The sequence below is a fragment of the Wyeomyia smithii genome, chromosome 2 (genome assembly GCF_029784165.1).
Source record: "Wyeomyia smithii strain HCP4-BCI-WySm-NY-G18 chromosome 2, ASM2978416v1, whole genome shotgun sequence".
NCBI classification, from domain to species: Eukaryota; Metazoa; Arthropoda; class Insecta; order Diptera; family Culicidae; genus Wyeomyia; species Wyeomyia smithii.
The window spans coordinates 186,533,005-186,547,027 of record NC_073695.1 but is presented as its reverse complement, the minus strand read 5'-3'; the positions used below and the strand labels follow the sequence as shown (position 1 = coordinate 186,547,027).

The 14,023-nt window shown below is 37.3% G+C and overlaps 3 protein-coding genes across 12 annotated transcripts in view; 2 read left to right on the top strand and 1 right to left on the bottom strand.

Annotated features, from left to right (window-relative positions):
- The window catches only part of LOC129725672 (protein Fe65 homolog), a 187,069-nt gene that overhangs the window by 15,472 nt on the left and 157,574 nt on the right, over nucleotides 1-14,023 (bottom strand). The gene's annotated exons all lie outside the window — the stretch shown is intronic.
- Nucleotides 439-1,510, top strand: LOC129725675 (uncharacterized). The gene is made up of 3 exons (XM_055681741.1): nucleotides 439-680; nucleotides 737-940; nucleotides 998-1,510. Exons 1-3 carry the CDS (start codon nucleotides 611-613, stop codon nucleotides 1,321-1,323), a joined length of 600 nt encoding a protein of 199 aa, XP_055537716.1. The 5' UTR covers nucleotides 439-610; the 3' UTR covers nucleotides 1,324-1,510.
- LOC129725674 (uncharacterized) lies at nucleotides 10,491-13,850 on the top strand. The gene is made up of 3 exons (XM_055681740.1): nucleotides 10,491-10,790; nucleotides 10,854-11,057; nucleotides 11,175-13,850. Exons 1-3 carry the CDS (start codon nucleotides 10,718-10,720, stop codon nucleotides 11,504-11,506), a joined length of 609 nt encoding a protein of 202 aa, XP_055537715.1. The 5' UTR covers nucleotides 10,491-10,717; the 3' UTR covers nucleotides 11,507-13,850.

Genomic DNA, 14,023 nt, shown 5'->3' with positions numbered 1-14,023 from the left:
AACAAAAGGTTATTGAAAACTCATAAGCGTATAAAATTCTAACAAATCATTTGAATTTCATTCCCCCAATTCTGACTTAGAAGCAAAAAGCGATAGCTTTGAAAAACCCTATAGCAAATGATGTACATAACCTCAAACTGTTTATAACACGTATTGCGTTATGCGTAAAAATGGAAAACTACAATATTCTTGGTATTCAAAAATCAGAACAAAATCAATGGATTCAATGAAATTCAAATACTTTTCCACACGGAACATCCAATGAGCATAGCCTGTCTCAAAACAAAAATATTCGATGGACAGTTGTGTTTTTTCGTGAGCTGCACATCAATTCTAAAAAGCGGGAACAGAACATTTTTGGGACTGATTTTGAAGCGAAACAGCGAACTAGCCAAAACAATTCTGCATAATTATGTTGAGATGAGGCAAATAAAGAGTTATGTTTCGGCAAATGACGTGTTAGTTCCCAGAACTGATTATCAAACAGTAAACACAGCTTATATAAATTGGAAGTGCAGTGGTAGCTATAGAGATAGTGAAATCTCCAATGGATTGAAAATGAAGTGAACAGCACTTCCCCCTTCGGCATTCGACCTAATCGTTTGCAACCATGAAAAAGTTTCTAACGTTCCTGGCTATACTTTGCACTGGTACTGCGATTTACACCAATAAGTTTGAAGGTAAGCATTGTTAGTACTCAATGTATGGACACATACACTAGAATCGAAACTTACAGCAACTGTTGGATGCCATCAGTATGACGCAACCGGAGGTTACAATGCCCCTCATCCATACTTTTCAACCAAAGCCTTCAGAAATATTGAAACTACAACAAAAAATGTAACGAAACTGCGATTAGGAGTACTGGCTCGTAACGATGGTCATATTAGATTAGCTCCAGTAGAATATCCGTTCAATGATACGAAGATGAACGAAATTGGTACGTACCATTTGTTGAAAAAATGTGTAACGCCCTCTGACGCATTTTAATCTCTAGTACTTTCCGGTTGGGGTAACACTAAGATCGAAGTTCGCCGTTACACTCGACAGAGTCATCACACCCGTTCGGAAAGTCAAATATTACTGCAACAAGCTAGCAATGGATTGCTCTCTGAATTTCGTCCACTGATGTTTACTGTTGAAATTCAACCTAATGGAATTGTTTCACTGACGAAGGATGATGACGTAGACCCTTTGCTGCAATTCACGGATACTGAATTGTCGTTTCGGTATATAGGGTTCAGCAACTGGGATGTCCCGGCCATTTATTTTTTCGATTGTCCGCTGGAGCCCGAGCGGGCTGCATGTGATGGTGATTTCTAGGAGTTGTACGCGAGGACGAAGGATTTAATACTTTTAGTGCATAAAGGCTTTTTTTAAACTGGACAATTGAGCCGTTGCGGAACAGAGTGGTCTGAAGACCATTTTTTTCGAAAATGAATTTTTTGCATAAACCGCATCTACTCAAGAAGCTGAAGTTGGGAGATTAAGAAAATTTCGGAAAATCGAATTTTAAAGCTGATTTATTCCGTGTTGAAAATTCGTCCGAAACAGAATGGCCTTTTTGTTTCGGAACAGAGTAGTCTATGTACATAAATCGATGTAATACTATCATGTACCACGTAACATGTAGTTTTGTACATGTCACACGTGATATGTAACATGTTACACGTAATGTAACACGAAAAATGTAACATGTTAAATATTATGTAATATGTAATATCTTGTGTTACATGTAATGTAACACGTGACATCTTACATGTGACATGTTATATGTATCATATAACATGTGACACTAGCCATTTTATACGATTTACCGTCATTTTCTTTGTCATTCACCGGGTTTGTGTACATAGACCACTCTGTTCCGAAACGATTTGAGAATTCCAGTGAATATATATATATATATATATATATATATATATATATATATATATATATATATATATATATATATATATATATATATATATATATATATATATATATATATATATATATATATATATATATATATATATATATATATATATATGAAGTCAGAGTGGTCTATGTACATTGGTGAGATAAAATCACCGATTTCGCAAGGAAACTGTTAATTTTACGTATCCCAATGTTAAACCACTTCATAACCTTTATAATAGAACATTTTGTTCGAAAGAATCCGTTGAACAGAATTTTATTTAGAGATTTTTCGAAAATTGCTTCTCCTGAACAATTTGCTCGATGGCACATAGACCACTCTGGTTCGCAACGGCTCAATTGTGTCTTAAGAAACGATCCAATAGAAGCCTATCTCCTATCTATCTATCTCATTATATCTCAGTGTCCTGTATTATTGTTTCCAATCCTATGCGTTCTATAGTATAAAATTGGGTTTTCAATCAGATTTCTCTTAATGTTCTGGTTCAGCAAAGACTATATATTTTCCATTTCTGCATAATCTACATAGTTGTGGTTGGTACATCTAGCTCCAAACTATATACTGAACACAACCACACTATACCGTGCTGGATCGAAACCCGTACAGTATCGAAATCCGGACACGTTGATGATTCTTTCAGTTTTGCGCATTATAAAAATGAAAATTCATATGATAGTTACATGTACATTGTATTGCCCCTTGCATGACTATTTGGACTTCTGTGATAATCATTCATTGCTCAATTTCTTATTTCGCTCTATGAAATTGACACCTCAGTAGCGCAGTGGCAGTTTTTTTTGGGTTCATTGTTTGTTTTGTTTTTCATTTGCAACATTAGGTATATATTTTTGAGCAGCTTTAGTTAAAAATTAGGTTGAATATCAAAACAAAACTAAGTGTTACATGATTGATTGGGTGATACTGAGTATCGATTCTTTCTCGATGGTCATTGTATCGATACCAGACCTAACGGTTTCAAGTATACTACATTAATATATATGGGTATCAAGGACTGGACATTGCTGGAGTGATTTCTTACTAACCCAACAAGATAGCAGTCATGATAGAGATTTTTTTGACTATATAATAAAATATTTCTGTCAAGCGTTTCGATAACGCTGGTATCGATACCCATCACCCAAACTGCGAAATCGTGTGCGAGATTCGACTGTGATAATCGTGTATTTCGGGGTAGTCAAATTTGGCGTAAAAGTAGCAATACATGTAATCATCGTATGAATTTTTATTTTTATAATGCTTGAAACTGAAGAAAAACATCACGGTGTACGGATTTCGATACTGTACGGGTTTCGATCCAGCACGGTAGTATGCGAAACGTACGCTGCCGTTCTACACATGGTTGTTCCTTGTTAATAGGAAACTCCATAATACCAGGAATATCTACACGTATAACGGTAGCACGAAAAGCGACATAAAGCGGTATTTTGATTCGAGTAGTTTGTAGCGGTAAAATTAAATTGTTTATTTGTAAAGTGTATACAGTTAAGAATATCTAGAGCATTTCGCTGAATTTATCAGCTGTTTAGTTCGCGGCAATAAAATCTAATAGCGAATTTTTTTATTCCACCAGCTCACCTCGTTTTGACCTGGAAGCGCACTAACTGCTGTCAAAACCCTTCTTTATTCGCTCGATATTGACCCAGTTTTGACCTGGCGTGCTGCCCGAAGCGCACTGTAAAATTTGTCAGCTTCAACCCACCACCGCACGTGCTAAGTTCACAATTATCTAGCATCTCTTTCTTACTTGCGTCTTAAGTGGCGATGACGTTTCATTATTCCTATTATTTCCCTTTGCCCGTTCCTATTATTTCCCTTTGCCCGCACACAGTGGAATAAAGAAATTCGCTATAAGTGTGCACTTGGGAAGTTTGCCGAGATAAATTAAGTGTGTATGTTAGCAGTGTTTTCTGTGGAAGAATGATTTCATTTTTTTTTTTTTGACCGTGGACTAATTTTATAATACTTATTGTGATAACATCCATACAAGCAATGAAATTAACAATCTATTCTGAAACATAATATTTTTGTCCTTTGGCAAGCTACAAGTTTTGAAAGATTGTCGTTTTTTTAAAGGCATTTTTGTTGTTTAAACGTGTAAGCAATATTTGCAAACAAACTTTTTTCTGAATACCTCTTAGAGCAAGCCCACCAGTGGCTAAATTGAAGTTTCTAAAGCTAGTTTGGCAACTCCCACTATAACGCGGCAACCGCACCGGGCGTTGCTATGTTGGTTTGGGAAATAGCAATCCCCACCTCGGGTAGTAGCGAGTTATTAAATTTGGCAACGCAATAGCAACGAGCCGAATCGTTGCTATTTGATGAAATGTCAAACTGTTTTTTTTTTTGTGCTCGATAGTGAATGTTCGTAATAATATTACGAAGATTATGAGTGTTTTGAATGCGGACTCAATTGGTCGGCCTCGGAAGACGAAGTGTTTTGTTTCGCTTGTTAAACACGTCGTAGGACGCAAGTGTCGGTGTGAACCACTACTCAATTTTATTTCCGATTGAGCTGAAATTTTGCACAGGGTGTTTTTTCGGGCAGGTAAACATTTTGTATAGGTTTTTTATTGAGATGACCATTTTGGTTGGCATTTTGGTCTGCAACCTAAACGATGCGGAAAGCTCAAATCCTCACAAGATTGGCCAATATTATTCAATACACCTGGAAGGTTTGGGCAAATCTGCTCGGGAGTATTACCAACTATTTTCCCGTTTCGTTCGGTCGTTGTATAAAAACCATTTTTCTCCTTTACAGCGGCGTTGGAAATGGTCATCGGTATCTACCGTTGTTAAAACGCTGGATGGCACTTTCCTCCGTATGGCGTTTTTTTTGGGTATTTACTAGGCTGAGAGTCGCCCCGAATCTTTTCAAAAACCATTTTCTTAATCGCGTTTAAGGAAATTTGTTTTGCGAAATCACTTTCTTCATCACTAGAATCAATCAAATAATCGAAAACAATTTACGCGCTCTATATTTAGGTTCTTTTTGGTGGCAAATTTTCAATTAATAATAGCAAACTGTGGGAACCGAGACAGCATGAAATACAGAATATAACTAATGACAGTTCGCCAGCTTTCAGTAGAATAGTCATTTAAGCCAACGTTGCGGGACGTGCCCAGTTTACGGAATTACTTTAAATAAACATATAAGGATGAAAAAATTTATGTACGCACAAGTAAAAAAATCTGCAAAAGAATTATGTTATCGATAACTTGGGAGAACGGAAACAAAGTTATGTGAAATGGAGGGAACATTCTATGAAGTAGAAAGAACGTGCAAAAGAATTATGTTATCGATAACTTGGGAGAACGGAAACAAAGTTAAAACAAAGTTATGTGAAATGGAGGGAACATTTTATGAAGTAGAAAGAACGTAGATCATTCCGGAAACGATTGACTGACGGATAAGTTGGTTATTACTAGATCCGCAAAAAATATGCGAAATACATCACAAACAAACATTTTGCCAACGCTGGCTAGTGACGGTCTTCAGAAATTGGCAACTGCCGGTGTGAAAAAGAAGTAGTGGAATTGGTAATCCCCATTAGCAACGACCGGTGCGAAAATCGGTTGCTATCCAAAATAGCAACGGCCAGCGTTGTGAAAATAGCAACTCAAATGGCAACTCACCGGTGCGCTTGCTCTTAGGTAATTATTACTCGGGTATCAAAAAAAAATGTCGTTTGGTACCTAACAATTACGAACTATACTCTTCATGACGGTTGAAAGTTGATTTTCGTTTCACAAAATAGTGCGTAAATATGTATACACAACCTTTAAAATCTGAAGAAACTTGATGTTATGTTATTAAAAACTTAGTTTGAGTCATGCTCGGGTCACAGCAGAAGGGGAGTTACACGCTATCAAAAACCGACGAATGTGCATGTCATCTGTTTCGATCAATTTCTGGTGTAGTATTAGTTTCTCCGTCCCAGGTCTCAGTTTGTACTGTGACCAGGGACGCCAGGGATATCTGTGTTATACCGAATTTTCTCCAGTTGACCCCTTCCCTATAGTGGTCCACCCGCCAGATTATTTCAATTTATGTGAAAACTCGAGTGATTTTCCGAAAACTTCCATCGGGAAACATCTTGTCCAACCAGTTTGCATCTCAAACATAGACTAATAAAATATAGGGGTCCACTAAAGGTTAATTTACCCTATCCTTTTTGTTGTTTCGATCTGGTTCATTATTATGAATCTTTAAAATTAAAGTTAAAAAAAAAATCTATTGAATCAACAAAAACAAAATAAAAATTTTCAGCAGTTTATATGAATCATACGTTTGCATGCAAAATAAATCATTGAAATCCCTGATCAATTTTAATATGAGGTAACTAACACGAAAATAGAACCCAAAGCATTTTCTGTATGTGTGCTCTCCTAATGTCACTCGATTTTCTCAGAGATGGCAGAACCAATCTCAATGAAATTAATTGCAAATGAAAGGTCATGTTGCCCCTATAACACCCTATTGAATTTTATTGTAATCGGATTTCTAGTTTAGAGGTTATGTATCAAAATGTAAAAATCACGAAACATTAATATCTCAGAAACTACACAACCGATTTGAACAAAATTGATTTCAAATGAACGAGCTACCTAAAAACCCTTAACTTTTGAATTTTATAAAGAGAGAACTTGTGGTTCAGAAGTTATGGAAAGAAACGTGTTCTGGAGACTATTTAATCTCCCTCATGGTTCTCAGAGACGGCTGGACCGATTTTCATAAAATCAGTGTCACATGGAAGGTTTTGTTGCCTCATAAGACCCTATTGATTTTTTTTGCAAACGGATTATTACTTTGCCTGTCATGTTTAAAAATGTGAAATCCAACTATGAAAAGAAATATATTCCGAAGACTACATAAACTCACTCACTTTTCTCAGAGATGGTTGAACCGATTGCCACAAAATTAGTGTCAAATAAAAGGTCTAGCTGCCTTCTAACACCCTATTGAATTTTACTGTAATCGGACTGTAACTTTGTCTGTAATGTATCAAAATGTGAAAATCACGAAAATTTATTATCTCAGAATCTACACAACCGATTTGAAGAATATTGGTATCAAATGAACGGGCTAGTTAAGGGTTAACTGATGAATTATGATTGAATACGTGGTTTCAAAGTTTGGCTGCCCTATACGTTCCCTTTTCATTTGATTATAATCAAACTTAAGCAAACAAATTGTTAAAACAATGAAAGTCTCTTATCTCAAGTATTACACGACTTATTTGAACATAACTAGTGTCATACGAACGAGTCATCTCTCAAACTTACAAATAACAAACTTCATAACAATTTGATATGTGGTTCAAAAGTTCTGGAAAGACAAGAAATTCAAAGACTATTTAAAACTATACCTGCTTTGGTCAATATATATGGCCTCAACATATTTGAAATGTGGTATCGTACTATTTGAACGTTCCCGGTATCGCTCGTTATTAAAATGTTCGAAATTAAGAGTCATTTCTTTTATTTCGCTATTTCTTAAGCACTAACATTACGTCAAATTTCATATTTTATACTTCAATCGCAACATCAATATTCTATAACCCAAAAAGTGCATACACCGTAATTGTATTTAAGGCGTTCATGTAAATCTATTTCTTCAAATAATAAGTTTGAATGAGAAAGGCTGGGTCTGACCGCTAGGTGGATTGATTTAGGTTTTTAAACAAATCCGACTTCGGGTTCGGGTCGGGTACGGGTTTCAAAATTCTCGATGAGTCGGGTACGGGTAACAAATTTCCCATACCCGACCATCTCTACTCCATAGCGCTTGCGCTCAGAAGCATTCATGTACCGGTGTCGCTGTACAAGATTCTGGAAAATTACTTTCAGACCGAGCATGCTTGTCATTCTCCTCAGTATGTGAAAGGAGAGGAGAATTCACCGCGCACTTCCCTTCCAGTATGTGCCTGCGTGTAGCAAATGCTCTCACCACACTGCTTCTTTCTCCACTCCAAAGTGTCTCAACCAGCTTACAGAGAGACAAACACACTTCCAGCTCACCCCACATCTGATAGAAACAAGAGGGGTGAACTCACTCTACAGAGAAAACGCAACAGTGTCCATCAATCTCATTCGGCTGTTTAGCACTTCGGGCGTACTGATTTATACAGCTAGTCATTTCTCGCCTTGCTGAAAGCAAAACGACTAGTTGAATGCGATACCCTCGCACCTTCTTCGATCCACTTCCAACGGGCAATCGTAGAAAAACACTAATGGTCTATCCCAATTGCAGAAGCCGATATACTTTGCCGAAAGTTTCGGATCGTAAAACTCCAGGAATGGACCGAAATCTTCATCCCGCGTTAGCTGCACCAGTCCACCCGGGTGTATCATCATTGTGAACATGAATGGCGCAAAGTGTGACAGCATACCGTTGCTGGCTTGTTCTTTCAGAACTTTCAAATTAGTCGTATTGTTGGGCTGAACACGTGTGTACCGACGAACAACAGTTTTGGTGTTGGCCCAGCCAGATAGACCTGAAAATGTATTAACACTAGCTTTGAAAACCTCAACTTCTGTGCTCGCAATTGATTAAGAACTAGCGAACAGGTTTATATTACTTAGACCTGGGGATCCCCAGTGCTTCGTATACTTACCTTTTTCGTTCGTATTGGTGTTGTTGTAGGGAAACATCACCGGTGCCAATCTAAGGTGACCGTCGTTGTAACCGAGAACACCTAATCGAATTCGAATAACCTTATCGTTGCTGATTTGGATGTTTTGAAAGCGACCCGTTGAGAAGAACGGATGTTGATAGTTGTAACCATGATCTGTGTTATATTGCGAACAGCCAATCCTTGCTGTAGGTGAGAAAAGCCAGACTCAAGAAATGAACTTTTAACGTTAATCGGGAGTAGCAAAAAAAAGCAAAGCCTTGGTGCTACATTCCGTATCGGAACTCGACCTTCGGTTTATTGTACACAGACTTCGCAGCCAACTGTAAAGTGCACAGGACAATTGCGGGGCTAGCGCTACGATCCTACTGACACTAACAGTCTCTCCCGAGCCGAGACTCGAACCTACGACGACTGGCTTGTTAGGCCAGCATCGTACCTCTAGACCAGCTGGGAATAGCATAAACCTTCAAATTTATTGAATTTTCCGCTGCAGGTGTATTTAAACATTAGAAACCAAATAATAACCGAAATCAACATCTTGAACAAAAAGCTATACCCGACTGATCAGCGGCTAGTTTATGACTGGTTTAGAATGAATTCCCAATTTGTATGCATCGCGAAACTGAAGCTTAATGCTCTCAGCTGCTTTGATAGCTGTTATTAGATTGTTTCTCGACACAAACGATACGGCATTATTTGTTTCATTGCGAGACTTATTATTATTTAATAAGACACAAGTGTGCGTGTGTGGATTGATTTTGTGCAAATAATTTTCGACATTGGATTTTGTAGCTTGTGGAGCTAACAAAAATTGTACCTACGCGGAGTATACCTTTCAAAAAACTGCGTTAGAAATTGATATAGATACTTAGATGCTTCGGATGACAGATGATTTTTGCGCACGTCATTCACAGAGGATCGCGATGCCTGAATCGTTCGTTCGTTTTTGTAATGAGCTTCACGCGCAACATCGTTCAATTCCGTCAATTACCACTGGACATGAAAAAAAAACCCTCTCTTTTCGCCGCAGTCGTAGAAATTTAGAAATATACTCGGTCTCGGCCTAACTGTTCAGTCGGAGATTGCTCACCCGTTGTTTTTATATAGGCGTGTTACAAATTAGAGTAGGTTTCGTTCGGTCGATAAGTATCGTTATTAATCTAACGGCTACGTAATATATACTTTCGCTTGCCTTCGTAATGAGCTAACTTCGCGCGCAACGTTGTTTGATTTGTCACTTACCACGGTGACCAAACCCTACCTTTCCGTTGCAGTCGTGGAGATGCAGAGGTAAACTCGGTCTCCGACAACAACGACTGTGATACCTCCTTCCTCACAATCTCCTTCTTTACCCTAACGATCGTAAGGATGTGGCCGGCGCCGTTATCCCAAGTTGCCATATACGTGGTTCCTTCTGCAACTTCACTAGCTCAGATCCATCACAGAGGAGCAACTACGAAATGTGTGGTCGTACAAGCTCAAGCTCAAGCTCTGTGGAGCTAACAAAAATTATAAATATTGTGTGTTTACTTCAAATATTGTGTTGCCAATTCAAAGTACCGAGTTGTAAGTTTATCTTTTAAACAAGACATAATAGATCATTCTCTGTATGTATTCGCATGTGTTATGCTGCAACCCTAACTCATTCTAGGTAACTTTTTTCAGTGATAATAGAACCGATTGGTACAGTTTTAGCGTTGAACGAACGATTTAGTTGCCTTATAGGTTACTATAGAATTTCATAACAATCGGGCTTTTCACTTCTACAAGTTACAAAATTCTATTATTACACATTTATACTTTAGCACAATGCCAATAGGATTAGATTAATAAAAAATAATGAAAAATAACTCATGAATGATATCGAAACGGTTGCACTAATTTCCAAAATAATTTGCACAAAATCAATCCACACACACACATATTTCTCATTTCATGAGATTATTTCCTTCAAAGCACATGACAAACAATAAAACAGATAATGCCGCAACGTTCGTGTCAGAAAGCAATCCAATGACAGCTAGCAAAGAAAGTGGGAACACTCAGGTTAAACTTCACATTGCACACAAACTGGGGATTCATTCTAAACCAGTTATAAACCAGCCGCTGATCAGTCGGGCAGAGCTGTTCGTCCAAGATGTTGATTTCGACTATTATTTTGTTTCTAATTTTCGGTTACACCTGCAGTGGGGAATCAAATAAATTTGAAGGTATGTACAACTCCCAATCAACATTAAAAGTCGAATTCCTAACTTGACTTTTCTCACCTACAGCAACGATTGGTTGTTCGCAATACAACACCGATCATGGTTATAACTATCAACATCCGTACTTCTCAACGGGTCGCTTTCAAAACATCCAAATCAGCAAAGATAAGGTCATTCAAATTCGATTGGGTGTCCTCGGTTACAACGACGGTCACATTAGACTGGCACAGGTGATGTTTCCGTACAACAACACCGAAATGAACGAAATCGGTAAGTATACGATGCGCTGGGGATTCCCAGTTCTAATTAATGTAAACCTGTTCTCTTTTTTCTTGATTGTGAACACAGAGGTTGAGGTATTCAAAGCTAGTATTATTTCATTTTCAGTTCTATCCGGCTGGGCCAATACCAAAACTGTTGTTCGTCGGTACACGCGTGACCAGCCTAACAGTACGACTAATTTAAAAGTTCTGAAAGAGCAAGCTAGCAACGGTATGCTGTCACACTTTGCGCCATTCATGTTCACAATGATGATCCACCCAGGCGGACTGGTGCAGCTAACGCGGGATGATGATTCTGTTCCATTCCTGGAGTTTTACGATGCGAAACTTTTGGCCAAGTACATTGGCTTCTGCAATTGGGATAGGCCACTGGTGTTCTTCTATGATTGTCCATTGGAAGTGGATCGGAGAAGGTGTGAAGGAATCGCATTCAATTAGTCGTTTTATTTTCAGCGAGTAGTATGAATCTCTGTGCCCGAAGTGCTAAACAGTCGAATGAAATTTGTTAGAATACTCATCGACATAGAAATCTTCCTCATAAGAGACTTCGAAGACTAATCTATCATAATAGTTATATAAATTTCACGAAATACCAACGAGTTCCTGGCTACTTACGAATATGTGCTCGTGATTTAAATCATGATAATATATAATAGCTCGAAAATTTGAAACTCGTTAATACGTTATGAAAATGCAGTTCTCGCGCCCTACAATTTTTTTGAAGTTGTATCTTGCTTTCCACGAGTGGTAATGGCGGATAGTGCACGCAGCCCAGTTTGACGTTTTCTGTAGGTCAGGTAATTTTCAATCGCAGTATCGCAATAGACAACATGAAAACGTCGCTGAGCAACCTCAACAAACGATGCACGTTTTGTTATTTAAATTTCGTCTTGCGCATGCGCGGATCAAAATAAACAAAACAATTGATCAGAGTTTCAAGGCCTAAATAAAATGGATACGTTGCGGCTGCGTTTGTGGCAATTTGACAGTTAGCCCATACATTTTTCGTCAAATTAACGTCAACGCAACGCAAACGTATCCATTGTGTTTGGACCTTCACTCCGTTACTGCGGTCGAAAATTACCTGGCTATCAGAAGACGTCAAAATAAGTTGCGTCCATTGTCCGCCATTACCGCTTGTGGAAGGCTAGATAATTCTTTAAAGGGTGAAGGCACTTAATGCTGGGTACGTTAGGTTTGCAATTCACTCTTCATAATATTGGAAAAAAAATTGGACAAAATTCACAGTATTCCTTAGAAAGTTAACAGGAAAACTAATTGCATTTCTTCAAATACTAGGGGAACTGCTTCATTATTCTCATTAATCTCATTAAGCCAATATTCACGAAGAATGCACGGATTAAAACACCAAATTTTCACGAAATCATTGAACAAATAAGCTAAATATGCTTAGGTAACCTACACGGAAAACAAAATCTACCCAACCGGTGGGTACAAACTACCTGAAATGATGTAAACATCATACAACTTACGTGTTGGGTAATTTTGCAATGCGAACGCTGAGTCATTTCAACTCAATAGATTTTAAACATGCTCTCACTCCATGGCGATGTTTTGATATAATGCCAACGTTGAGCTGTTTGAACCCAACATTGGATGAAAAATCAAACTGGTTGAAAAATTGAAAACCCGAGTGATGAAATTGATTTCGTGAAAATGGCAAAGATTTGTGAATATTGATAGTTTTGGCACTGAGTTGGTGATTTTAAGTGACGAACGGTTTATGTGCATCTGTTTGTTAATAATAGCCGTCAATTAAAAACAAGATTAATAATGATTTGTGAGAATGGAGCTGAAGTGGAGGCACTAATAGGGTAAATTGATGAAGCCAGTGATTCCAAATTAGAAGGAGGTTCTTGAATAAATATTAAGATAGATTTTATAGATTGTTTTTCAATTAAATTCTATTTTCAAATAATATTAATTCAATCGAATCGAACCACCCAAGGTAAAGTATAAAAGAGTGAACTCAACGTTGAGCATTTTTGACGTATTATTGCACTTAGTAATATACATCTACTATTAAATTAATCTACAAATACTCAAAATTGGCTTCCTGCACCGAACGACTCTGTTGAGTGAAATCGACATGAATTTGGGTACTTTTCGTTTTCCGTGTAGGTAACCATACAGTGCTGTAGATTTATGTCAATTATGTCGGAATAATTCAACATTTTCAGTATGATTTTTTCGTATTAACAGAAACTGATTTGGCAACTCTTGATTTTCTTCAACGCAGTGAAAACAGATGAGAACAGTTGAAATTTAGGAATTGTAGAAATTCATCTCATATATTTCTGGTAATTCAAGCTTGTTTTAGGAAATTTGAGGTGAACATTTCAAAGATTAAAGTATTCTTAGTGTAGAGAGTGATTTTGTTTAGTGATTAAAATAAAAAGTGATCCGCTAGTGATGAAAAAAACTTTGGTTGGCTGCTGAACGAGTCCCGTTGTAGTCGTATAGAACGATGCGCGGATTTTGTTTTCTGGGGTAGGTGATTGAAATAAATGACTTTTCGAGTGCAGATGCCCGACTATAATATCAAATTTAGTGCTTTTAAGTGAGTTTTTGAGGATTATACTTTATGAGGAATCTAAAGTGAACTAAGAAGAATCCATTCCATGAATTTGCAGATTGGTTTAAGAAGATAATATGCGTTTTTTCCTGTTTTCAGTTGTGTTTACATGTTGAATGAGATGAATATACGGGCTGAGATGAATAATGAAGCAGTTCCCTTATTACTTTAGTGGATATTATTTGACAGAAATGTATACATTTCTACAAGCTACAAAAACATGGAATAACATGAAAATTTAAAAACTCTGTAAAACCCGATAGAATTGTTTAATTGTTTACTTTCAAAGTAAATCTTTTGAGGTTTTTCTTCTTTTTTTTTTTTTTTTTTTTGAATGAACTCACTGCTGATAATTTTGA